The sequence below is a fragment of the Pogona vitticeps genome, chromosome 2 (assembly GCF_051106095.1).
Source record: "Pogona vitticeps strain Pit_001003342236 chromosome 2, PviZW2.1, whole genome shotgun sequence".
Classification (NCBI taxonomy): domain Eukaryota; kingdom Metazoa; phylum Chordata; class Lepidosauria; order Squamata; family Agamidae; genus Pogona; species Pogona vitticeps.
In genome coordinates, this window is record NC_135784.1 from 166,463,413 (window position 1) to 166,491,090 (window position 27,678).

The window sequence follows — 27,678 nt, forward strand, 5'->3', positions numbered from 1 at the left end:
CTTCTCCAACCTAGTGTCCTCTCTTTGGCCACTCCCATCATCTTTTGTGAGCTCTCGCCATAAGGTCTGGAGATGGTAAGTTTTGTTGCCTTACACACCTAGGGCATTAATTGCTGGATAGCATAATGGTTTAGGCATCAGGCTGCAGAGCCAGAGGTTGGGAGTTTGATTCCCACACTGTGCCTCCTTGACAGGGGCTGGACTTGATGATCCATAGGATCCCTTCCAGCTCTTCAGTTCTATGATGATGATTAACTTGTGGGAGGATGTTGAGGCAAAATACCTTTTGTTCTTTTGTGAGACATAGGTTTGAAAGGGAAAGCTAGCAGTATTATGGTATGTATTGTTGCTCTGTGGACCTGTGTGTGTTGGTGTATGTGCATGAAATGTCCATTTTGCTGTCTTTCAACCCTTTGGTAAAAGAACTCAATAGATGAGATGAAGGAGCACAGCAAAAAAAAAATAAATCATTGTAGAATCTCATGGTGCCCCATTTGAGGGACATCGATACTGAAACCCCACTCTCCAAAGATGGCCTAATCTAGATATTAAAGACTAAAGCATTGGCAAGATGCCTTTGGCCATGGAGCTCTGGCTCGGAGAAAATCCAGCATTACCCCAGGGTGCTGAAGAAGGCTGCAGCTGAGCTCCTGTAACATTAGCCTAAATAGGTGTTTCTCTTCTGTTTGATCTAGTATCGTTCAGAATGTGGCAAAGCTTTTTTTCTCTCTCCTACCAGAATGAATCCCAAAATATGATTGCTCCTACATTGTCCATCTGTGCCTAGCTCTCTGTGGAGAATTGATGGCCAGGCTGGGCATGCCCAGTCTCCACAGGAGTCCTAAAGCATGCATTTCTTCCCAACCAGTTCCTCTATATGGGATGCATGAACACAAACTGGGATGCACATTGTGGCTACTTGATAGAGAACTTGTAGCCTAGATGGAGTTTCACCTTGAGATAAACATAAACAAAACATCAGTAGAGAACAGCTGATGGTTTAGGCTATTTCCCCACTGCTTAAAAATAACCAATATTTTGGCAAACCTTTGGGAAGGAACTCCAATAAAAAGAAAGGCACAAATGGTGTGGATTCTAACTCAAATGCACAGTTCCTCACACACACTTGCAACATTGAGGGTTACTAGAGGATATAGTGATGGTGCTTTTCTCTTGGATTGATTTGATTGACTTCATTTATATTCCTTCATTAGCTCATGTAAGTGGTTTTCCTCCCAGCTTATGTCCTCACAACAACCCTTTGAGGTAGGCTAGACAGAGAATGTGACAAATCAAAGTCACCAAGAAGTTTTATTGGCAAGCAGATCTTCTGAGCCCCAGACCTAGTGCACTGAACAAGGGTTAAATGGAGGAATAAAGAACAGTGTTTCTTAATGTCTCAGTACCAGAGGCTGGCTGGCTAGATGGATGGATGGATGGATAGATGGATGGATGGATGGATAGAGAGATGGAAAGAGAGAGAGAGAGAGAGAGAGAGTAGTACTTTGGTTTACAAATGCCTTGGTTAACATAATTTTCTGTTTACAGATGGAAATCCATTGAAAATAATGCCTCAGTTTACATTTTGTTTGTTTGTTTGTTTCAGTTTACAAAGGAAGTTTTCCCAGGATGCATTGTGCCTGGAGGTTTATAGTGCCATCCCCGTTCCTGTGGCAATCCGTATTCCAGTTCACAAATTTTTCACTTTACATAATGTCCCATAGAATGCATTAATTTTGTAAACCAAGGTACTACTGTAGGTAGGTAGGTAGGTAGGTAGGTAGGTAGGTAGGTAGGTAGGTAGGTAGGTAGGTAGGTAGGTAGGTAGGTAGGTAGGTAGGTAGGTAGGTAGGTAGGTAGGTAGGTAGGTAGGTATAAGCAGAGGTGTTCCATTTGGATTCCAAATCACATGATTTATGCTGGTAATACACATGGATCTTACAGCCATATATTCACTCAGAACACAGGGAGGAAGGAAGAGTGGTGGGTTGGAGGACAGAAATCTGAAGAGCAAACCCACAGAAGCACTCAGAAAGAGTCTCAGCAATACTATGGAGCAATCACTCTGACAAGTTATGATTACAGGAAGCTCAGAACCCCCCCCCCCATCAATTCTCTTGATTCTTTTCTGGTTTTGTTTTCTTTCCCCATAATGGATATTTGGAGGTAGCTGATACTCCCCCCCCCCCCCACTTTCAAACCAACCTTTCTCTTACTGACAGATGGAAAGGTAGCTGGAAGATTTGTGCCCTTCTGTGAAATCAAATCTATTTCCAGAATGACAAGGAGCATGCCTGGAATCGGGTCACGTGATGCTTGCCCTCCACTCAAAAAGAGGAAATAACACAGAGGCGATGATGTATATGCACGAAAGCCAAACAGAAGAAAACATGTTGTGACTGAAAAAGGCAGTGTGCCATTCACACATGCCTGCGGTATCTCTCTCCCTCTTCTCCCTCCCTCCCTCCCTCCAGCCCAAGTAATTCTGTCAAGCTTCATTAGTCAGAGCTCGCTATCTTGTCTCAAAAATGAATCTTTGTGGGTTTTTATTTTACTTTTAATGAGGTATAGATAGAATCCATGTTTTCTGACATAAGTAGAGAGAGTTGTTCATAGATGTTTAACTATTCATCTTAAGGTGCTCTCACTGGGAAGTATTGGTAATTCATGGGTATCTCCTAAAAATTATTATTATTATTGAATGATTTGAAATGAAGATGCAGAAACAGAAAAAAGAGAGAGAGAAATCATGTCAGTCTTCTGATATATGAAATTTAATGAAAATGGGAGTCCTCCATGCAAATGAAATATTGCCTGCTTCTTATATTGTGAAAATCCCAGTTACTTCCCCCCCCCAAAAAAATTATATGAATTTGTCAGTCTTTCTTTCTGCTATAAGTTCCAGCAAGGTCTTCCTGTTGTTTTTAAAGCAGAGATGGCTGGAGAGTGCCACTTATTTATTTCGACACATATCCCTCCCTGTTTTTTATCTTAAGTGTGTCATTCATCGGCCAGATTGCATCTTTAGTGTTTGAATGGGTGGCCGGAGGGCTCATCGGAGGTAGATCTGGATTTCTAAAGTCTGGGCCTGAAATGCTTTCTTGAACACCTACCATCGAGGGTTCCAAAGGAAGAAGTGACTGTGCAGCTCAAAGCCTGTTTAAATACAACAGAAGCACCCAGCAACCTTTTTGTCCCTTTCCAGGTGCCATATTGGATAGACCTTTGAGGGCAGTCACAGAAGATTGGTCAGTGGACCAGGTGAAGGATCACTCTGGCAAACCACTCGAAAGGTGGTGTCCGGAAAGCTAACATTTCCCAAAGGAGACCCTTCTCTCATTCCCCTCGCCTCCCTTCCACAAGACATACAGATGTACATTTTTAAGGTCTGGATGCGTGAAAAGCTAGCGCAGTTCTGAAAGCTGAAAAAGGAAACTCATTGTGGAGGCGAAATCCGGCAACCCTGGGGAGACCCACGCTCAGTTCCTATGCCTAGGAGCTGAGCGCCAAAATATCTTTGCTTTTTAAAAAGGCATTGGAAACATACTGCCAGATATACCCAGCAAATATTTGCATGAAATACCTTTTATATTACAAAATCTCAATTTTTATAGGACCCAAAAGAGATGGGTGGGTGGATTGTTTTCCCTTCCCTCCCCACCAGAAGAGCGAGGTGAGTGGAACCTTCAGGTCTTTAATCAAGGAGAACTTCCGTGCTTTTCATTCTTTCAGACAATTCTCAAAACCCCTGCGCAGGAACAAACTCAGCCTGTTTCATTTACCGACAGTTCCTCTCTACACGTCAAGACTTTGCTTCCTATTTGGGGATATCGCGAATGGTGTTGTATTCCTATGTCTCCCGTGGGTACCTTATAAATTGGAGCACTTTTAAATGGCCAGTAGTAAAGAACAAGAAACCTATTGAGGATATTAATTAATCTGTGAAAAAGTGCTTGAGGAGAAACGGAAAAAGTCTCCTTTAAAATACTGTAACACAGCCGAGCCCAGTAGAAGGGGTGGGGTGGGGATGGGACTTTCTATAAAAGAAAGGTTGATATACTGGGTTCCATCATCCGCATTGATTTCAGTCCAGAAAGATTCTTTCTTTCGTATGGTGCGTGTGTGTCTGTGTGTGAGCATGGGCAGCGGGGGGGGGGGGGAAGTGTTGCTGTTTATAATATTTTTTGTTTCTTCTCATTAAAAAAAGGGGGGGAGGAAAAGCGTATAGCTTGCCTCTATGCGAAGAGCGCTGATTGACCGATTTGTTGCTAGTATTGATTTATGATACGATTCTGGAAGGCCTTCTCTATCAAATGGCGTTTCTGTTCGGTCAAGAGTTGAATCCTCCGTTATCGACTGGGTTCCCCCCCCCCTTCTCGATTGCTAGACTTGCACTTTCTGTCTTTTCCTACATACTGTAAATTGTACTTTCTATTCCTCATTCCCACATGACGGTAAATACGATTTTGTTTTGTTCCCTATGGTGATTTCTCTGGGGTGGGTGGGAAGGAGGACTTACCTTCATTTCCGACAGCGCAACTTTTTCCCGGGTAAAAACAACCCTCAACCCACTGTTTGCAGAATATTCTCTACTACAGACGACACAAAACCAGCGTCTTAATGCTGTTCCTGCAGCTGCTGTTTCGAAGACAGCCTCCAAATCTATCTGATCCCCCCCGCCCCATATAGCCGTCTATCTGAGATCCCAGTTTGCTTGCGATCTCGGAGCCTCGAAAATAGTAATCCGTAATTTACGGCGGGCAAAACTAACAGCCAATCTGCAGTTTATTACCCGTTCTTCTGTAAAGTCTGTTGACATTTGTTCATCCACTCACGTATATTAGCTTATATTAACAGTGTGTAATGCAATCCAGCCCTACCTACGTGTTCTCAATCTGCACATGCTTTCATTTATATATTGGTGCGTGAAGATGTGCATAGGAGTACATTTATGCATCTATTAGTAGGTTTCTGCTTGCTGCGTCCTGACAAGTACAGATTTCTGCCTCTTCCTGACCCAACGATGGAAGGATCACGTGGCTGGGGTGGGACGTGGGGGTGGTTTGTAGAGAGAGAGAGAGAGAGTTACTACTGTTGACCTTTCTATTTATTTTCTGTCCAAGGCAAGATTAGAACTGCTGGAGTCTGTAACGTAAACAGTCACAGTAACATGAACGGTAATGTAATCTATGCGCATTAGCTGGAGATTTGCGAAGACTCTTAAATGGCAAGCCTGTGTTAAAAAACAGCTTCTGTAGTATCGTCTTTTGAAGGCAGGAAACTTTCTCCTTTTCTCCTTTTCCGATTTTCTGCAGGAGGGGAGAGGGGGAGGAGAGGAGATTCTTGGTAGGAACGCCTCCCCCCCCTCACTTTTTAATAATTTAAAAATAAGCCCCCGGCTCATTCCCACTCTTGGAATAGTGCGCAGCCAACTCTGCCACACCAGGTGACCCAGAATAATACACACCGGGCCACCACGTCTTCTCAAAATAAAAGTAAATAGGTGGCTAGACTTTTATGGCAAGGGCTCTTCCCCGTCAGAAAAGGAATTGGGGGGGGGGGTCGTAAACGCAGATAGGTGTCCGGTTTGATCTGTCTTCTGGCAGGAAGTGGTGGTTGAGGGGAGGAGGCGGAGGGGGTGACATCGGGGCTGTAAATCCCACCGATCGGCCGGCCCTTTTCTTGCCCTTCCTTTCCTCAAAGCTGCCTGGGAAAAGATGAAACGCCCAGGAAGGGCGGCGGGAAAGGGGGGCTGCTAACTCTCCGGCCTAAAAAAAGATGACATCTCGGAACAAGCTTAGGTCTCTCTCTCTCTCTCTCTCTCTCTCTCTCTTTTTTTTTTTTTTCTTCTTCTCGCCAGCGTGTCGTAAACAAACATTTGTGCATCCCCTTGGCCGGGATCTCTGTGAAGTTATTGCTAGTTCTGACTTATCTTACGGCGAGGAATAATCAAGGTTTACGACTCTTTGGAAGTGAAGATGGTTGTTTCGCGGCTGGACACCTTTCTCTCTCTCTTTCTCTCTCTCTCTTCCTTGGCTGGGAACTTTCGTTTACTCTAAAGACGCCACCTTAAAGTTTGCAACAGTACGCGGGACCTTCCTGAGCCATTGCGGCCAGGCTAAGACTTCCTGGGTGAAGGGGGCAAGGGCAGGAAAAAGGAGCGCTTTCGAAGGAAGAGGGGAGGACTTGAAATCCACTCTGCCCTTGGTTGGAAGTCCTTGGTGAAGCCTTAGTCGACTCTTAGGAGAGTGTCAGGGAGAGCAAGCGAGAAGGGGGGCGGGGGGCGGATAGGAGGCACGTAAGCGGAACCTTCCTCCTATTTTATCAAAGTGGCTTAGATTCCGACCTCAGGACATTTGCTAAAAAATTCTCTCTCTCTCTCTCTCTCTCTCTCTCTCTCTCTCTCTCACACACACACACACACACACACACACACACACACAGACACACACACACACACACACACACGAGAAAATCAACTTCCAGCTGAGGAATCCGGAAAGTAAAACTTCCCCGGACTTGCGCCCAGCCAAGAGCGGAGAGCTGTTGATGAGGGGCTATTAGCACACCTGATTATAATGTTTCTAAAGGAAGTAAAACAAAGAGATGAAAGGGACTCCTTTCCCCAGTGCTACTGATTTATGACCGCGGGCGAGTGGACTCTATACAACAGCAATCTCGTCTCCCTGTGAAGGCTGCCTACCTTCTAGTTAGCTAAATATTGGTGTGCCTGTCTCTCTCTGTCTCTCTATCCATCTGGAAAATGCGATTCCAGTGTGATCTCTGGGTCCGTGTGTGGCAAAACCACTCGCTTCCATAACACTTCACAGCCTCTATCATCACTAAGACCCGACTTAACCGCCAACGGGTATTCCCCGACCCGTATTGTTCACAAAAAAAAAAAAATGCTGCTGCTGCCGCCGCCGCCGCGGCTCCTGTCGATTCCGGATTCAGAGACTTTTCATGGTCCTTATACGGGAATATAAGTTTTCCGGCGGTGACTATCCTGGCAAACCTGTCTTCTGTGAAGGATGAATATTAGTCGAAATTAATCCCCCTCTAATGCTGTCGAGAACTTCTGCACGGGTGGAGGGGGAAGGCGTCGGGACGCGGCACCCGCTTCTACCTTGCGGGGTTCATTGTGGGAGCCGCGGGATGAATGACTGGACATTCGCGCTTCTCCGGCTAGTCTCCTTCCAGGTGGAAACATACACAGGGGCCAGGAGAGCATCTTTTTCTAGCCGCCATTCGGTTCTGCAACTCGTCTGTTCTATTTTTCTATCCCCTGTCCCATTTCCCCCACGACGCTCAGCTGCTGCCTTCCGGGGGGGGGGCAGGCGGGCGGGCTGCACGCCTTCCTTCCGGCCACCCAAGATCCCAGGCTTCCAACATCTGCACCGGGCTCGTCATTGCACGGCGAGAAGCCCAAATTCGTGCGGTTGGTGGCAACGAGTGTCTGGAGACGCTTGTGAACCCTTTCCCCCACTTTTCCATTTCCAAAGACGAGGTTTTTAAAAGGGTGTTTATTTAAAGCTTTTCTAAAAGGTCTTTTAAAAAAAAGAGGTATTTAAAACCAACAACAACAACAACAACAAAACACCCAGGTCTGAACTGATCACTAGAGGCCTAGTTCTGTATATCATTCCAGAGATTTTTCTCTTCGACTCTGCAGCTCTTCTTTGGGCTTGACTAATGACAGCTGCAACTGACAAAAGCCTGCAGAATTATCATCGCCAGGCTCAACTGGGAGATAGTTTCAGGCCCTCCTACATTTATTTAACAAAACATTCTCTCCAACAACCCCAACCCATCGGCCTAAGTTTCTCTTAAGTTCGGTCTACTGTACTGTACTTACAGTTTACAGCCTTCCCTGAATTACAGGAACTAATAAACGTTTTATTAAAAGGTTTTGATGGATTCAACCTTTGGGATTAACTAAGATAATAGTTTATTACACTGTGAAAGATTAAACTGAGTACCCTGGTGGGGGAAAAAATAAACATTACGAATAACAAAGCTCCTCTTTAAGCATAATGCACCATTGTTCCCAGACTCGAAACATAACTAATTTTTTTTAAAGATTCAAATACATATGTGATATTAAAAGGCAATTAGAAGGTTCTTCCTAGACAGACACAAATATGTTATGGTATATAGGACAAGTAGGGGTATGTGCCTATTTGTGCGTTTATATGTATTTACACACAATCTACCCTTGGTAGCTTTCATGGAGAGCAGGGGAAATGCTTGATACATCTAAAGATCAAATTAGGTCAGAGGAATCAAGGGACTAAATGGATCCCAATGAGCTCTTACTTATAAAACAGATTCTTTCACCTGCCCTAGACCTTCTCCACATATTTGGGCACTTGTAGTTCTCAGTTGAACATGCCCCTTTATAATTATATGGATGATGGGATTTCGAATCTTCTTAAAACACAAATAGACACTTAAATCTGCAAGAGGATAAACCTCCCCCCCCCCATTTTTAAAGAGATGGGTTTAGTCAGTATGTAGGTTGACAGAGGCATACACATTTCCATTTGAAAGTCTGAAGCCCTGTGTATTGCTAACACCAAACAGATTCATGTTTGTGAAGTGGGTGGGTGTGCATATGCATGGATGCAGAAGGGGGGAGAGAGAGACTGTATCTACTTATAAAATTTATTGAAATCTCTAGGATTTTTTAGATGTATGCATGTAAAGAGAAGGAGAATGGAGATAAACAACCAGGAAAAGAGAGCTTTTAACTTTTAGAATACATAAATAAGCATATGCATTTGAGTACCCTGGAACACAACAGATCATACTTATGTGTATATTTTATGTGCACACATTTGTGAGTACAGGTATATCCAAAATAGATATGCATGTAAAAGTCATAGAAGATATAGAGTTCATAGTACATATGTCACAACGTTTTATTCTCAAGAAAACAAGTGTTTACTTTCTTAATGAAAGCATGGCTTTTTAAAAAAAACACATTAAAACAATTGAGCTAAAGAAGGTTATCCTGACTCTAGTTCTCACTCAGAAAGCTAAGTCTACAAGGTTTCAGGTCCTCAGCCACTGTCACAGCTCATCTGTTTCCAGGGCATAAGAGGTATCAAGTTTTTCTCTGACCTTTGTTTGAATTAAGTGGATAGTCATCATCCTATCCCGTAAAACACATCAGCCATTCTGCTTCCCCCCCCCCCCCCCCCGCAAAAGTCCCTCTGTTGTTTTGTACTGATTGATAGCAGTACCTGCTCAGGTCCAGAGATCTCTGTGTCTTTCTGATCAAGGAAGAACCTGAAGCTCCCTGCTGCAGCCATATTTGCTTAAATGAAGATGAGTTCCATGGAGCCCAGGAAGATCTAATTCTGAACTCTGTGTGTGTGTGTGTGTGTTTTGTGGGTGCAACATATTTGTGTAAGTGGATACTATGTTTTGTTTTCTATTTGATAGGAGCAGAGGCTCTCATGTGCTATAGTAAAGGTTCTTGTAACATCACGCCAGTCACTCCAGGCTTTTTTTGGGGGGGGGGGAGCTTATATTATGAGTTCTACTCATCTACACCAGTTAATCAAATCAGCCCATTAAAAGGAAATGAGAAACAGCAAACAACATTTGGATGGGGCCAGTGCTCTGAAATCACACTTAACCCAGAGAGAGGAAGTTCCCTTCTCTGACGATGGCTTCCTGAGTAGCGTCCCTACAGTTACTGTTCATTCAGTGAACAGATGCGGTATCCCAGAGGCAGTTTGCACAATCTATTTAAGGGCCTAACATCAGAGAAAGAATGTTAACTTCACCTGCCATTTCCACAACAGAGGCAGTTCACATGTTCAGGGCCACCGTTCTCAGTCTGAGAGAGGTGGGACATGGCATACACGCCTGCATCCATCATCCCCTCTGATGCCTGTCTTCTCCAGTGACAGAAGGAAGACATTCCATCATCTTTAAACCCAAAAGAAAAGAAATGATTACTTCCATGTTGATGGCCCTCTTACCTCTACCACAACATTGCTACCAATTCTTCTGCCATTAAACATGTCCTTAGCACCAACATTGCACCCACTACTCAAAGTATTTTCTGCAACAACACAGTCTGGAAAACAAAAAACAAGAAACAACAGAGTCCTGAGGCAGCTGAAAGACTGACACATTTATTCAGACACAACTTTTACAGTGAGATGTAAATCAAACCTACCAACCCTATCAAGCAAGTTTCCATTATCGCCCTCCTGAATATTGTAACTGGGCCCCAGAAGGTGACCTTCTGACTCCTAATGGACTATGTTTATTAAAGAAGCTTTCTGTGGCATCATAGGCAAAATTATCTGAATATGTATGAATGTTATGCCTCCTGTAAATTAGAGGTCTTCCAGTGGATTTTCTAACAGACAACTAAGATCTCTTCTCTTCTCAGTCTTATATTGTGTTTATAAGCCACTCTCTTTGCCCCTGCACAAGGCAATTTCATTAGGATCAGGATTATTAAAGAATGAAAAGGGAGAAGTGTGAGTCCCTCTGAATTGTTGGGTCTTAAAAACCTTGCATAAATCTTAGCACTGATAGAAAAGGCAGTCCCTTTCCAAATGTTGACAACCGAGGGACTCATTCACTCTGCCTACATATTAATAAACCATTGAATTAACACCAAAGAAAGAAAGTTTATTTTCAGCTTTTTGCTGGGTGGGGAGCAGGATCCAAAGGTTTCTAACAAACGATGAAGGAGAGGAAATGTAATGATAGACAGTGGTGCTGAATAATCACAGCAAAGTGCAGTATGTAGAGAAATCAAGACTATACAGTAATTCTATGCATATTTACCTAGGAATAAGTGTCGCTGGGCTTACTTTTGGATTGACAAGGCCAACAATTGTACTAGAAAGTCACCAATATTATCTTCATCCCTTTTAAACTTCCCCAAATACACATAACTAAAAGAAAAAAGAAAAGGAAAGAAAAATTTTGCTGTAGATATTTTTTTCCCATTCAGGTGAAAAAAATGCAGAATCGTACATAAAACTTTAATTCCTACACACACACACACACGTGTGTGTGTGTGTGTGTGTGTGTGTGTATACACACATATGTGTGTGTATGTATGTATATGTATGTATATACGTACATATACACATACATATATATGTATGTATGTATATATACATATATATACACACACACATACATACATACATGTGTGTGTGTGTGTATGTGTGTGTGTATGTATATATATATATATATATATATATATATATATATATATATATATATATATATATATATATATATATATATATATATATATATACATACACACAGAGAGAGAGAGAGAGAGAATGTGTGTGTTTGTGTAGTTTGAAGTTGTGCAATAGGTCAGTCTTAATAGTTCCATGAACTTAGACTCCCCAGTCACTCCTCACGTCCATACATTGATTTGCAATATAGATTTGAACGTAGTTTCATCCAGAAGGGTGATGGGAGGGAGGGAGAGAGAGCCGAGTTGGGGGGGGGGGACGGAGGGAGAGAAATGCCCTTTTGCTCAAACTATATTTTTGTTGTTCTTTCCAAGGGGTGGAAAGGGTGGGTGGTACTGAATGGGATAAGGGTAGGGAAAGGGAAAAGAAAATAAAAACCAACAATTTCTCCAGCATAAAAATGAAACATCATATTCGTTTGCCTTTGGGCTTCATTTTTTTCCTTCTACATTATAACTAGTTATTGAACTCGCTAGAAGATCTAAAGGCCATTTGCGAGGAGACAAATTTCAATGGAGGTTCCCCATCAATAACTCCTTGGCAGTGACCTATTGGATCAAGTCAAACAGTTGAGGTGAAATTCAGGTCACGCCGTCTAAGCAATATTAAAATGCGCCCACTTTTTAAAAAGCCACTTTCAACGAGATTTGAAGAAAATTGAATTCCTGGGAGAAGGAGGGGAGGAGTAAACGGGCGTGGGGGCAGGGGTGCTTGTGGAAGAGAGAAAGCGATTTGTGTGTGTGTGCGTGTGTGCGCGCGTGCATATATATGTTTTTTTTTCAACCAAATGGGGAAAATAGTCTAAAATGTTTCAAAAAGCGAGGGATAAATATTTACACTTTTGTTTCTTGAAATGCAATGAAACCTGTCCCTCTCTCTGTGTTACTTCTGGTGCTTTGGTTATTGAAATCATTCCGCACCGACTCATTACTTTTAGTGAGAACAGATTTAAGGAAAAATCAATTAAACATTTGCATATTTCTTTACATAAATTAGACGTGTCCCTTTGCATTGTGGGGAACAAGGGGGGAGAAAGGCGAGTGCCGGGGAGTGCTGGTGGGGGGAGGAGGAGGGGAGAGCACGGAATGATTTCGTGGCACTTAATGTTTACAAGCTGCGGTGCTTAATGAAACGGTAATTAATTCTTTGATATTATACAGGATAATAGGGACCAGCTCTATACAGGTGTCGGCTGGCCGAAAGATTGTTTTTCTACCGACCTTCCAGCAAAGATTTTTCCCGCTTCACTGAACTTTTTAGAGGATGGTTATCTTGACCTAGGAAGGGTAGGATTCACATTTTGACGTCAGTTATAAAATTAATCTAACAGGGAAACCATTGCAGATTTTGAGGGAGGGCCCCCAAAACTGATCAGTGTGTGGAAGGCACACGATTGACTTTGGAATGCTCATGGAGGAATTCTGCTCTAAGGTACATTCAAATTCCTCCTCTTATCAGGAGTGTAATTAAAAAAAACCCCTCATTTATTCACTTATTTAGCTGAATTTTCTTATAGACACCCAATTCTTATCATCACCCAAGCTATAAGAGTAATACTTAGCATACGAGGAGGCAGGGAGCTGTCCGTGGGCATCGTCCTGTGGTAGGTTTTCAAAATTTTGATTCCCCCCCCCCGCTTATATTTGAGAGGAGCAGAGGCATGTGTTTATGTGTAACAACTAAAATGTTGCGTTCATGGCAAGAGGTTTGTTTTGTGATTATCATTAGCATCATGATCATTAAGTTGACTTAAACACTGAAACAGTAAAACCTCGTAATGAGGTCCTTCATCTCTGCCCCCATCCCTGCCACCACCCCCTCCAATTTTTCCCAATTTTATTTTGGTCCAAGATGCACAGATTGCAAATGGCTAGAGGTATAGGTTACCAAGCGGTCAGTATGGTAATCGCTTGCACAATGAATCCGCAGGGACAATGAGCACTTATTTTTCTTCAGTATGTCAAGGAGGCGCTTTGTACTCAGAAACAGTCCTGAAAATGGTAACCAGAGAGATACACGTTTTGCAACCCGATGCTTGGCTGGGATTGGAATTATTAAGAGTCAAAAGGATTTCAATGAGGTGTTCTATTTATCTTTGCAGTCGTCACTAGAAAGAAGTATATCAATAATAATGTTTAGCCCACAGTGTTGTATTGGTTGGAAAAAAGGAAGGAAGGAAGGAAGGAAGGAAGGAAGGAAGGAAGGAAGGAAGGAAGGAAGGAAGGAAGGAAGGAAGGAGGCTCAGTGTGAAATGGTGGGAGGCATGTAACAGAAACAATAGAGGTTTGAGTCCCACTTAATATTCCCCTCCCCCCCCCGCACATCCTTAAAGCCTTCTTTGATAGAGGTAATAAAAATAAGTTCTTCCCAAATACTTCAGAAAACAAGATTGCCTTCCCACTTTTAATAGACTTTAAGGGAGGGGTAGGGGATGTATAATAAACTTTTGGGACCAATCCACATCTAAAAAAAAATCCAGAGATCATGTAAAATAAAATGTAGGTATGAAAAGAAATAAACAAGTAGAGCAGCTATCCTCTTGTGGAAAATAAATTTTAATATAACAAGGAAAATTTATGGCACAAGTATATACAGGATTTATCTAAGTGAAAAGATAGAACCCTGGAGAAAAACTGGCAAAGGCTTATTTCCAGGTGACCATAGGCAAGATCTTGTTGTGTCGTCACTCTGGATCCTATACATATTTAATTTGGGAGTCAGTCCCTTGAAAAGAATTACTTCCAAATAACAGTACCTCCTGATCCCACATTCGTCTCTTACTTACTCATTCACCTCACTGCCTCTCTTTGCAGCCTCATCTGGAGGTAGACATCACTGAACCCAATGCAACTTTACTTCATATGAATTATCAACTGGAAGAGCAAAGTTGTCCTTCCTTTCTTCCTTGGACTTTAGAGTAACAGTTAAGGGAGTAGCTGTAGAGGGTAGATTTATAACTGGTGGATTGACTTCCCAAACTATGAATGGTGAGGTACCTAAGGAATTGCTTGACCCAAGACTCTGGGACATCCTTAAAGTGGGACTCAGGAAGCTCTTTGGGAAGAATTGTGCTCAGTAAAGCTTTGGACCTAACAAGGACTGTTGCTTCTGTTTGTAAACCTCCCTCCTCCCTCCCTTAGCATTTTAATTTTGCTAACACCCATAATTGGCATTTTTCATCCAAAGTCAAGAACTTTGAAGTTGCATTGGGGTCAATGAAGGTTGGACTCAGTACCTACATAAAATGTGTGTGTGTGTGTGTGTGTGTGTGTGTGTGTGTGTGTGTGTGTGTGTGTGTGTGTGTGTGTGTGTGTGTGTGTGTGTGTGTGCGTGCGTGTGTGTGTGTATTCAGAAGTGAGTCTCATGGAGCTCAATGGGGCTTACATATTAATTAGAGAATATGATATTGAGATACAGCTAGTCATCCCAGTAGTAACAGTAGGAGGAGGAGGAGCAGAACCACCATGAGCATCAGCAGTAGTAACAATAGAAGAACAGAAGGAAACGTACCAATGTTAATTAAATCATAATCTTTACTTTTCTTGGAATAAGGAAATATCAGAAATGGGAAATGCAAACTCACACAGTCAGTGAGAGGCAGAATGTGTGTGAGAGAAAAGAGATACAGGTATTTTAAACTCTCACAACTCACCCAGAGTTTAATACATATTAATAGTGATAGTAATTGTGGTAACAACAGTAATTTTCAATAGGATATGCCTCAATTTTTTCCAGTCCACAAGTAGTAACATTTTTCTGGACCATGCTCTTTGATTTGAAGGTAAAACAGCAAATAGAAATAAATCATTCTCTTCTTTCATACACAAACAGGCATGAAGCCCCATTTTAGCTGGGTATTATTCCCATTAAGTTTGCATACAAAATATCAAAATTCTCCTTCTGTAGTGAGCAGGTGAATGGGCAGGTTGAGTAGAATTAGGTGTAGGAATTGTAAACCTAGCCTGACTGAAAATGCCATTTTACACCTAGTCTGGAGTTCAGCAGAAAACATTTTCATTCCTTTTTCCCCTTTCTTTCACAATGAACTGCCCTTTGTCATCTTTAGATAGGAGATCCATCAACCAGCAAGGAAATTGGCAATGTTCTCTACATATACAGGATCCTTCCCTTGCACTGAATTAAAAAACAAAAAACAGATTACAAATTAAGAACTCTTAGGAAAAGATCAAAGATAGGCTTGAACAAAGTATTTGAAGAAAGCATTGAAGTAGTAAAAGAAGGGTCACTGACAGCTTTCATTTTAAGGGGTAACCAAAACAGAGACGGAGGTCTTTTTCTGAGGCCCACTTCCCCAAGGGATGAGAAGGTGGATCCCATTTTGATAGAACCTGTTAAAAATATTCATGCCCTATCTGGAAACAGCTTAACTCGCTCAACGACTTTTCATAAAGTCTTGGCAGCTGCTCTCTCCTCCATCTTTCCCCACCCCCAACCCATCCATGAAAATGGAAATGCAACCTTGGGGAACATCATTTTTTGGGTGGGGGAGGTAAGTATCTCTCCCTTCTCACAGTACCTGGAAGGCCATATTCTCCAGTTACTTCTACAAACCCAAAATTGAATCTGTGTGAATATCTAAGTCACAGATTCATCTCTAGGGTAGTACATGGAGGATACCATGACCTTATTAATGTTCTGCTTTCTTTGATTTCCCCTTGCAGATGTTGTAATTAAAATCTCAGATATCTGAGGTGGTGGGTAGGTGCTTGTAAATGTTTCTTTTAAAAAGGCACACACGCACACAAACATATTTTGCCTAAGAATGGACAGAACTGAAGGAGAGACCTGGTGACAGCGAGTTCTTGAATAAATAATAATAATAATGGGGAAGGTGAAGTATGCTCTTGAGCATAAAAGCCACAGTTATTACTTTTTTCTTAGAAAGAAGGAACAGCAGTCCTGACAAACACGAGCTTTCACAAGCCCTTGCCAGAGAGAAAGGGAGGGAGAGGGGGAGAGAGAGAGAGAGACAGGGAGGGAGAGAGAGACCTAACCATTTCAAGTGACTGATTTATGGCATTTTACAGCCCCATAAAAACTGTTACAACCAGCCCAGAGCCTCCGACACCGCTGGCACATTTAGTCTAATAAATAAAACATAAACAGTTAACTTTATGTGTCACTTTTATTGTTATCAAGTAAAATATTGCAATGCCCTGCAAGCTATGATTTTCAACTATAATTGTTATCAAGCAGTACAAGGGATTAATCCGACTCTCTGTGCCCCATCTTCTTAATGTAAGCTATAGATAAAGCCCTTAACTGCAATAGCTGCTCTCTAAAATGTTTGCCTCCTATCTCAGCTCCTTTAACCTACCCAGAGGTCTGTTTACATGGCATATGGGGACGCACAAGGAAGGAGGGAGGGAGGCACACACATCCTACTTTTTCTGTCCATCACCCCTAATTCCACAATGAAATCAGATGCTCTGGACTGACTTTATGCTCCCTACACGAATCTCTGGCCAGGAAAAGGATACAATGCCCACCTCTTTTTATGGGAATGAGAACCTATATTCCTTGCATCTTACTCACCAATATTCAGGCTGGATGTGTTTGTTTATTTCCATAAGGATAACAAAGGTGAACCTTGTCTGGCTAACCCCCCCCGCCCCCGCGCAGAAATTGTAACCATTTATCGACGTGTTTCTCACCCATCCCCACCGTCTAAACCTCCCCTTCCCCACCCGAAGGTTCAGATTGAAAATCTGGTCCATCTCCCCTCTGGGTGAAGACAACTTTTCCTCATTTAATTCTCCCAGCCCTCATTTCCTATCGAAAAGGACCTAAAATCGCCCTGAAGTAGAGGTTGATGAGCATTCCTAGAACACTCACTTCAAAGGACGCCAAGGTGATTTGCATATTACCCTTCCCCCCACCTTCCTCCCTCCCAGGTAGCCTGGCTTCTTTGTCTCTCTTCTTCAAACAATCAGAATACAGATCTTGAACTTCCTTTTAGTTTTCCGATTGGAGGGGGTGGGGGCTGGTGGAAAGGGAAGAGATCTGCGGACAATGATACTAACCGGGACCAGGAGATGGAGAGAAGTGCGGGCGGGGGGGGGGGCTTTCCCCACAGCTTTCTTTTAAGGTGAAACAAGAATTTGGAGCACGCTTCAACTCCTGCGATGGAAAGATGGTTGTTCTTCCTCTTTAAAGCTGACTTAATTCTTGGTTGTCTACAAGAGAGGACTTGCTATGTACCTTGGGGAGCGTGGGGGGGGGGGCGGGTAGTGGCTGAAGGAATGATGCAGTAGCTTCTACCACATACTCTTTCTTTGCCAAATGAATGAGTTTACTGCTATTAATATTCTGTACATTGACGTTGCCTTATTAAGGAAGGAACCTTTCTGTCTGGTTCCTATCTCTCCCCCCTCCCCCTCCCCGCTACACACACTTTTCCTGAGTTTAAGGGGACCACACCATCATCAACAACAACAAGAACACACGCACCCTCGCACACCCACACAAATTGGATACATTTTGAATAAGCTTTTGGTTCCTTATCCGGGGACTAGCTCGGCTGGCGTGATTGGCGCAAATAGTCACATGGTGAAACTAACTTTACGGGGTCGCCAGCTAGTAGGAGGGTTTTATGGAGCAGAAAAACGACAAAGCGAGAAAAATTATTTTCCACTCCAGAAATTAATGATCATGAGCTCGTATTTGATGGACTCTAACTACATCGATCCGAAATTTCCTCCATGCGAAGAATATTCGCAAAATAATTACATCCCAGACCACAGTCCGGAATATTACAGCCGGACTAGGGAGTCCAGTTTTCAGCATCATCACCAGGAATTGTACCCTCCACCTCCACCACCACCTCCTCCTCCTCCTCCTCCACAGCGACCTAGCTACCCCGAGCGGCAGTACAGCTGTGCCAGCCTTCAAGGTCCCGGCAACCCCCCAGCGCATCCACGGGGCCATGGACAACCACCGGGAGGCCACCATCTCCCCGAGAAGCCACCGCAGCTCTGTGACCAAACGGCGCTCGCCAGCGCGGCCACCTCTCCGTCCCCAGCCCCTCCAGCTTGCAACCAGCAAAATCCCGAGCACCCCAGCAGCACGGCCACTAAGCAGCCCATAGTTTATCCATGGATGAAAAAAATCCACGTCAGTACTGGTAGGCAACTTTTGCTCCCTTTCTTCCTCGCGCTCTCTCCCCATCTCTCTCTCTCTCCCCCCATCTCTCTCTCTCTCTCTCGGGTGCTTTCCCCCCTTCCCCTTCCACCTCACGCTCCTCTCCCTCTTCTGCCTCCCTCGTTCTCACACACATGCTCGCCCTGGCTCGCTCCCTTCCTGCTCTCCTATCTCCTCCTTTGCCTTCGACGAGAGTCTTTGGGTTAGCACAATTGAGCTGGATTTACGACTCCGAGCGGGTAATTACACCCACCATAAATTTTATAGCCAAGCTAGTCTGGGCAGCCCCAGCCATGTGCTTCGTTCGGTTATGTATGTGTGAAACTCCAAAGGCTTTGCGAGGGGTGCATAAATAATTCAGGCTCTTTTCAAGCCAGGGGAAACCCCTTCTTAATACGAGAGAGAGAGAGAGAGAGAGAGAGAGAGAAAGTCTTGGGTTCTTTATAACCCATTTAGCTGATGACTTTTTCCCCCCCTTCTCGCTCGCTCGCTCGCTCGCTCCCTCTTTCCCCTGAGCCACTGGAGATCTTTCTTTCTCCCTCTGTGCATCTCTCTCGCTCTCCTTCTCTGTCGTTCTCTTTCTCTCCCTCTCTCTCTGCTCCCCCTCCGCGTATTCATGCTAATCTTTGGTTTTTCCAGTGAACCCCAATTACAATGGAGGCGAGCCCAAGCGATCCAGGACTGCCTATACCAGACAGCAGGTCTTGGAATTGGAAAAAGAGTTCCACTACAACAGATACCTGACGAGGCGGAGGCGCATCGAAATCGCCCACTCCTTGTGTCTCTCGGAGAGACAGATCAAGATCTGGTTTCAGAACCGGCGGATGAAATGGAAAAAAGACCACCGGCTGCCCAATACCAAAGTGAGATCCGCGGCTCCTAGCAATCCTTCCACCAGCTCCATGCCAGCGGCTTCCAACGCGGTGACCAGCGAAGAACACTCGCAAACCCCATCTCAGGACCAACGAGCAGAGGATATTACAAGGTTATAAACAAACCAGACAAAACAAAAACAAAAAAAGGAAAGAGAAAACAAACAGACACCCCCTCGTACAAAAATTTGACTCTGATTATTTATAGAATCTAATATATATCTATATATTTTGGTTCTTCTCTCTTTTCTCCCCCTTGTAGTTTTTCCCCTGCGTGTATATATTAAAAGGAAAAAAAATGAAAAGAAACAGAGAAGGAGGGAAAAAAATCATACACACAAAAGAATGAGGTCTTTTTGCTAGGTCTCAGGCTTTAGGTGCATGTGTTTATAAGCATGAGAGGCCAGGTGAAATACCTGCTGGTTTGGTTCTGTTTTTTGTTTAAAGCGCCATTTTCAGGGTTTTATTTATTTTTTAAAAAAGGAAGGGATGGAAGGATGGGTGGCTGTGTATGTGTGTGTGTGTGTGTGCGCGCGCAAGAGAGAACGAGTATGTTAGGGTGGGGAGCTAAATGTTCTGTTTTAGATGAAAATGCGGGGCATATGCTAATAATTACACAGGCAAGGAAAGAATGCAGTTATTTTGCTCTGTGCGTTTACAAATGGAGAACAAAAAAAAAAGGACCATACAGGGCTTTTCCTTCCCTTTCTTTCTTTTTTGTATAAATGTGGGGAAAGGTTTTTTTAAAAAAAATGGGGGGAGGAGGAGACAGCACAGGAGCTAGTAGGAAAGCTGACAAACTTATAGTTTATTTCACTCTGTGAAACAAAAGAGAAAAGAGAGGAGGAGTGAACAAGAGGGAAAGTTGAAAAGTGTCAGTGGTTAGATTTTTTTTGTCGTGGTTCTTGTGTTTTTTGTTTCTTTGTTTTTTTGGACTGACAATTTGACACGATCATTGTAAACTTGCAATAAAAGAGTTTTAGTGTATATGTGAAAGTCCCCGTGTTCAATAAAAAAACACAACAACAACAGTGAATGTCATACAGATTGACTTTGGAATGCCTGGTGAGTTATTTTGCTTCTTTGCTTCCTCTTAAAATAGGAAAACTGGTGTGTTGGGGAGGGTGACACACATTTCCTGAGCTGTTGGGACATATTTGCAGCTAAGTTTAAGAAATATGGCTATTTTTATTTGTTTGGGTTTTTTTAAAAAAAAAATATATGCTTTTGATGCGTGGTACATGTCACTTGAAGCCCAATGGCCAATCTGCCATTGATTTTAGGGATTGTGGATTGAGCCCTTTGTGACATCACAAAATGGAGCCGTGTTTGAGCTCAGAGACTGTTGAGAAGCCTTGTTCTTGGAGGTGCCAACATGTACTTTATTTGAAGCAGAATTGTCCCTGTGTAACTTCCAGTTAAATCAGTTGTGCATGTTTTATCTGGGTGCCCATATGGACTGTTGGTGTACCCTCTTTTAAAAAACCTGGGTCTGTTCTTTTTTTATATGTGAGCTCCTATCCATTTCTTGAGTTAGTTATTTCTGGAGTGTTTTCTCCCCTCCTTCCTTTCTTCCACTATCTGAAAACTGCTTTAACTAAAATGGGCCCCTACTCTAGAAGTTTGAACAAATTGCTAACATTAACACCATCGTTGATCTAGATATTATAGAGGAGGCATTGGAGCAAATCAGAAATTTGTTTACTTCCCTGGGGGAAGCAGAAAGGGTGGTGGGGAGGAGTTGTGGCAGACGTGTGTTTGCACAGGGAACACTGTTTAGTGTCATTGTATATGCAAGGTTATGGTGGTGGTTCTGCGTGAGTGGTAGACGGGCAGAGAGACCGATAGATTATCAAGTGCTTTTTAAAAACATACATATTGTCCCACTGTCCTGTCCTGACAGTGGAAACATATCTGCCTGGACTGGGCTTCTCATAGTTCTCCTTGGAGCCTTGTTTCATGACGTTCGGTGGCATTTTGTGAGCATTCTGGTGACTTTCATGAAAGAGGAACTAGTTAAGGGTGTTATCTAGGTTGTGTTTAGATGATTTTAAACAATATAGTTAATCCAGATTATTCTGAGCACTGTACTTTGGAATGATGGATCTGTGAGCCAAGTTCTAAGCCTTCACAGTTCCTTGTAGTACTGATATTAGCATCCAGAGTCAACCGCACAATTATAATCTTTGGGAAAAGGAAGATTTTTGGGAAAGTAAGGAACAGAGAAAAGAGCTTTGAAATGAGCTGCTTTTGAACTGCTTTTGTTTATCACCAACCGCCAAGGCTTTCATTAAGATAATCATTTCAGCATCCCTGGTAGAAAGGAGGAGGAGGAGGAAGGGAGTGACTGAGTGTAGTATACAAGTTGTGGGAGCAATCTACATCTCAGTCAAGTTAATCTAGGGCTTCTTTTGATCTTAAATGGGCCAGGATGAAGCATAATTGGCTTGATCCAGCTCAGTTTAGAAACCAGTGGCCCAAGAAGGGGGGGGAGGAGGTCAGTCATTCTGCAGGAGAGGCTTCTCTGCCTGATAACTGTGCTACTTGGCTGACATTCTGACCATATGACGACCTTGCTTTTGGGTTACATGGCATCAGGAAAACTGTTGGCATAATAGCTAGGCATGGAGCTATTTATTCCAGATTTCTAAAGCAAAGGGTGGGGGTGGGTGAATCGTGCCTCTTGGGTGTGTGCCTGTGCTGTGAAGTGCTTAGAAGGTTTCCTTATCACTATCGGGCCTACTTGTTCACCCTCAGTTTGTTAGGTCAAGTGGAGGGGGTGAAATAGTAGTCTCTACGGCTGCAGTCCTACACACACTTTCTTTTGAGGAAGCATCATTTTACAGAGCGGGATCTACTATGGGGGGGAAGTAAGCATGCAAAAACCTTAGCTCCAGACCAAATCCATCAAGTACGTTCTTCCATGTGGAGGAGCAATTTACCCGTTCTTCAGTGCAAGGAGCAAGTTGTTCACATTTATTCTTCCTATTCTACTATTGTAGCAAAACAAAACTAGGTTCTCCTCAGGTCTGTCTGTTTGTCTCTCTCTCTCATAAACACATCAGATTAGGAGAGCAAAGGGCTAAAAGGTCCTAAGTTTGGAATAGTGGCGTTACCATCCAAACAACCCTTTGATACAAAGTTGGTTTTCCTGACTTTCCTTCTCTTTCCCTCTGACACATCCTCTGACTCTCCTCAAATTTCCTAGGGAGTAAGCAAAACCAAGGGAAAAAAAGTTATCTGGCACCTTAAAGGCTAACAAGTTTTATTTAGCACCCAGTTTCCTATACCGTAGCCCAGTCCTTATGATATAAAAGTTAAACCGAATATTACAGAAGTTCCCAGTGAGAACGACCTGAGAACACTGGGTGAGTCTGTGTATGACTAAATTAGATTTCTTTCTTTTTCTTTTCCTTTTCTAAAAAAAAAAAAGTTTCATGCAAACACACAGCCATGCCCAGGCATGGACACACACCACCGGAACAATAATAACTGAAAGTCTGTGAGACTACGGGACAGAATATGATGGGACTTTGTGTTGTGTTTGCTCTTTGTTTGCCTAGAAAGCCCGGAAAGAGGGTGGGGAACATCAGTCCTTTTTGCCATGAGATAGTATGCAACTCACTCTCTCTCTTGTCAAATGAAACTCTCAGCAGGATGATATTTAAATACATATTTGTTACAATCTTTTCAGTAGTTCCCCCCTACACAAACAGCCTGCCCCCCCATTTGCTATTTCATTTTTCTCCCTCAGATTCACTTCACTGTTTATCTTCTACAATGTTTTCTTAAACCAGAATGTGTTTCTTTAGTACGTGATGTAGCCTTTAGACTTGGCCATGACACAATTCTTCCAGGGTAAGGAGATTATGAATGAGATATACAGGCAGGCGGCAGGGAGGAAAATAGAAGAAAGAAAGAAAGAAAGAAAGAAAGAAAGAAAGAAAGAAAGAAAGAAAGAAAGAAAGAAAGAAAGAAAGAAAGAAAGAAAGAAAGAAAGAAAGAAAGAAAGAAAGAAAGAAAGAAAGAAAGAAAGAAAGAAAGAAAGAAAGAAAGAAAGGGGGGATGTCATGAGATGCAAAACAGGCTCCCCTCCCCATCATTTGCCCCCATCATTTTCCTCTCTCTCTCTCTTTCTCTCTTTGGGTTCTCAGCTTCTTGACGCCTCCATGTTGGGAGCCTGAAGGGTACTTTATTGAAGTTCGGGTAAAAGGGAGGAGGGAAAGTGGGTTCACGCAGAGGACAACTTTTCTACACCAGCAGTTGTATTCTAGCCACTCAGGCTGACCTCGGAGCCCTTCGTGACCTGAGCTAAGACTCCCAACGTGTACCTTCTGTGCGCCCTACACACATTTAAAGGCATCGCCACTGTTTAGGTTCTTTGTCAAAAATTTACCACAGTAATGGAGAGCCGGGTGGGAGGGGATGAAACTGGGGACTGGGGGGGGGGGGGAGAGGCAGGGAGAGTGGGCTTTGGACAGAATTCAATGCGTGTTATCGCATTGTGTTGTCACCAAAATAACCCCAGAGAAAAGAAGGCAGGGTGAAGTTTCGGCCAAGCCTCCCTTCTCCTTTTCCCGCCTTCTCACAGCTTGGAAGATTTCCCAGCTGGCTATTCTATGGCAAGAGCAAAGTTCCCGAACACCAAGTAAGTATCTTGCGTTTTTAAAAGTTCTTCTTATTACATTTTAGGGAGGGGAAAAGCAGTTTATAGTTCTGTGTGCATGTGTTTTTTTTTTTAATGTCAAAGTGTAAGGTGGAGAAAACTCTCTTAGATGGCTAAGAAGCTCTCTGAGGACTACCTCCTCTGGCAGAAACAGGAATGGGGTGGGGGTGGGGGGGCTATTTCTGGGACCGCTGGTCTGAACATCACCTGGCAGCCAGCTATCTTGAACCGGGAGCAAGACAGGTGATCAAAATGGACTGGAAGCCTCTGGTCACTACCTGGAACACCAGCCAACGGGTTAGGATGACTTCAGAGCCCATGGACCTGTGTGCCACCTGATCTTAGTGCTTCTCTTGGTCTCCTGTGGAGTTCTGTTCGCATGGGCTCCCTTGGTGTCGTATTACTAGCATTGCCAGCATTGATGCACATGTCTGTGTCCCTTCCTTGCCACACAGTGGGAAAGGCAACAAAGTTCTCTTTCTTGTTGACTTGTCTAGATTTCATTGCTCTGGGGTTACACTACTGTACTCTTCTTCCCTCTGTTTTCCCCTCCACTCACCTACCTTTTAAAATTCAGGGTCAGATATAGGTTTGGAATTATTCTCCAGCCTGTCCCAAAACTCTGAATCCCGTAGGATTGACTTGGGAGTATGCTTATGGAGCCTAGGCAATTCCCGGTTTTGTGTGAAGTAACCTATGAAGTTATCTACAGTTTGGCTCAGGGTTGGGAGCCCATATGCTTTAATGCCGTGGAAACAAATGCTTCTTCTAATAGCCGTATGGGGAACACTTCACAAGGACTGAGGTGGCCATAAAAAAAGGCATTAGGATGTTCCCTCTTTTATACCAGGGTGAACAAAATGGGCAATAGAAACTTCCCAGTGGCTGAGGAAAATCAGTCGTCTTCTGTGGGATTCAATGGCTTTGAAGGCTGCTTGGAAAGAAAACTCTTGATTTTAGGAACAGAAGGGTAAGGCAGCGTAGCTTCGTCTCCTAAAATGCCACTTAGCAAATTATGTCCCCTTGACTCTTGCAGTCTCTTAACTTCTGGAGTTCCTCTCTTTGCTCTCCCTCTCCCCATGCAGTCAAGGGGTAAAAACATGGTCTAGTACGTAGTTTAATTGTAATTAAAAGACAAATATTCCGCCAGGGTTAAATGAATGAGTTACGGGTTTCCAACCATAACTGCCAGCAGTTTCAACATGTAACTTATATTTATTGTGGTCTCGTATATCATTACCCAGAGATATAGTTTTATGTACTTCCTAATCTGTCGCCCTGATTTATTTTGATGGGCATGCTACCAAACCAAACATTTTGGGACTTTAGTGAAAGACTAGTATTTCCTTGCAAAGAGCCAACAGCTCTCATGTTAATGGCATTAACAATTTCTGGCAAAATGCTGCCCTCTTTTATTTCCTTTCTTCCCTCCCCCTTTTCTGTTTCTTACAAACATGCACACTTACATTTTATGTCATACAGATGGTTTCTCTTGTATAATAATAATAATAATAATAATAATAATAATAATAATAATAATAATAATAATAATAATAATAATAATAATAATAATAATAATAATAATAATAATTTGTGTCCTCTGAATATATAAAGAAAAAACCTGGACAAAACTTTATTTATAGGAGATGGGAGAGCCAATAAAACCTTATGGAAACTAAATAGCCCCTCTTTCTGAACCAACATTGTATTTTATCTAAGTAGGTATGTTTTTTATTGTTTTGTTTTGGTATTTTGGTGTGGGGGTGGGTTTTTTAGTTTTGTTTCGGAGTGTTTCTTTTGGTATTTTAGTTTGCTTTCTCTATATACCTCTTTTTTAAACATGGACTAGTTACCTAGGCCATTTCCCCAAACTTATCATAATAATAATAAAAGAAGAACCCAAAAGCATAAGATAAGTTGGGGGAAATGACCTAGGTAACTAGTTCATGCTTTAAAAAGAGGAATATAGGAAGGAAAGAAGGAGAGAGGGAAAAAGTTTACTATTCATTCCTTTATTAATTCTTCAGGTGTTTGCCTTATTTATTTATTTATTTATTTATTTATTTATTTATTTATTTATTTATTTATTTATTTATTTATTTATTTATTCCAAACAAACAAGAGCAAATGTAGGGTGCAATTCGCATCAAAAGGTTATGGAGAGGAAAAACCCTCTTGATGGCAGTGGTGTGGACTGCCTATATTGAAATGAAACGGTCAGAGGACAATATACATTGCAGTAGTTATGCTAGGCACATTGGTCATTAGGGTGGGTGCTTGTAGAACTATAACATTAGCATTGCAGGCACCAAAAGAGGCCCATCCAGCAGGTAAAAATACATCCATGCAATATGGACAATATTCACACATTTATGAGCATGACTGGGTTGCAGAATGGAAGAAAGGGTGTTTCATAGATGCCCGTGTTGTGTGTGGGTCCCAGAATAACAGGGACCCAACAACATCAAATACTTAGACCCAAATAACCTTAACAACCTCCTGTATCACCTCGTTGGATCAGCACCTGCATAGAGCCAAAAAAGCATTTTCTGCTTGTTCTCTATAGGCAGTATTCAGAGGCATCCCCTCCCTCTGTACAGTACTTGGGGGTCTCAGTGGCCGGTCATGGTTCATAGGACTTTGTGAAAGTGTCCACTCCTCAGGCCAGGGCTTCTAGGCAAGTGCCCATGTTCACACCTTACAGGGACGGGTTCCCTAACATAATCTCTTCCTGTCCTGCATGTGTGTATGAGGAGGCAGATGGGGAGAAGAAGGGGGGGGAGAGAGAAAGAAAGAGAGGAAGTACTTCCTTCTCACTTTCCTGAACTCCCTGTGAATCGACTTCATTGGGTGACCCCAAGTTCCAGCATTATGTGAGGAGGGGAGCCATTTATCTCTATCCACACTCGAGACACCATTCATAAACCGCTATAAACCTGTAAATTATGAACGTCGTGAAATTTTTCTCCCTCTCGTGCCACGAGCAACAAGGAAAGAAGGAAAAGAGGGAGGAAGGGAAAGCCACATGTTAATTTCACTGGAGCAGCTTTTTCTCTGTCCCTTGCTCAAAATCTCAGGATAAATTCCTATTTTATGTCCGCCAATGTAATCTTTAAATTGAACATCTCCAAATTATAAAGAGAACACACACACAAGAGAGAGAGAGAGAGAGAGAGAGAGAGAGAGAGAGAGAGAGAGAGAGCCAGCGAGAGAGTTTACTTCATCTCTAGAAGAAGACTGTTCCTAGTTGGGCAAGAGGGAGGAAAGGGGGAAAGACAGAGGAAGAGCCTGGAAATCAAGTTTTGAAATGGGAAGCTATCCTGCGCCCATTAAGTCCCAGTCTTCGCATCCGCACCACATCCCTTTTATCAGTGTGGCCATTCACATTCCCTTTTCACTACAGGACAGATGCCTCTGATGAAGGTTTGGAGGGAGCAGGGTTTATTTCTGCCGAAGCCTCCTGCCAAACCTGCCCAGGTCTAAAGGCAACAAAATGTTGGACTTGGCCTTTTGTGAGGTGACCCTCCCACAAAACCCCTGGGTCTTATCAAACTGAACTCCGGTGAAGCAATACTTTTCTTCCCCTTGCACAATTTTTTTAAGTTGGGGGGGATTGGAATGTCCATCCTTAGGAAAGGGCCAAGATAGAAGGCTGTTGACTGGAAAAGGTTGAAAGGGGGCTCACACTGAACCAGTGGCAGTTAGGGCAGGTTTCTCCCTTGTCTGGTTTATT

The 27,678-nt window shown here is 42.9% G+C and overlaps 2 protein-coding genes across 14 annotated transcripts in view; both read left to right on the plus strand.

Annotated features, from left to right (window-relative positions):
* HOXC8 (homeobox C8) overlaps window positions 1–27,678 on the plus strand; it is a 159,882-nt gene that overhangs the window by 41,555 nt on the left and 90,649 nt on the right. The gene's annotated exons all lie outside the window — the stretch shown is intronic.
* Window positions 17,528–27,678, plus strand: part of HOXC4 (homeobox C4) — a 100,800-nt gene continuing 90,649 nt past the window's right edge. For 3 of the 4 annotated variants that reach the window (XR_013541250.1, XR_013541251.1, XR_013541252.1), the window contains exons 1-2: window positions 17,528–18,390; window positions 19,047–23,927. Coding sequence is in view for 1 of the 4 variants with exons in the window: in XM_020784473.3 (XP_020640132.3) it covers window positions 17,550–18,390; window positions 19,047–19,399 (1,194 nt within the window). In the remaining 3 variants the exon portion in view is untranslated. Of the gene's footprint in view, window positions 18,391–19,046; window positions 26,047–27,678 lie in introns of those variants that run through there. The other variant, XM_020784473.3, reaches the window with a different exon arrangement.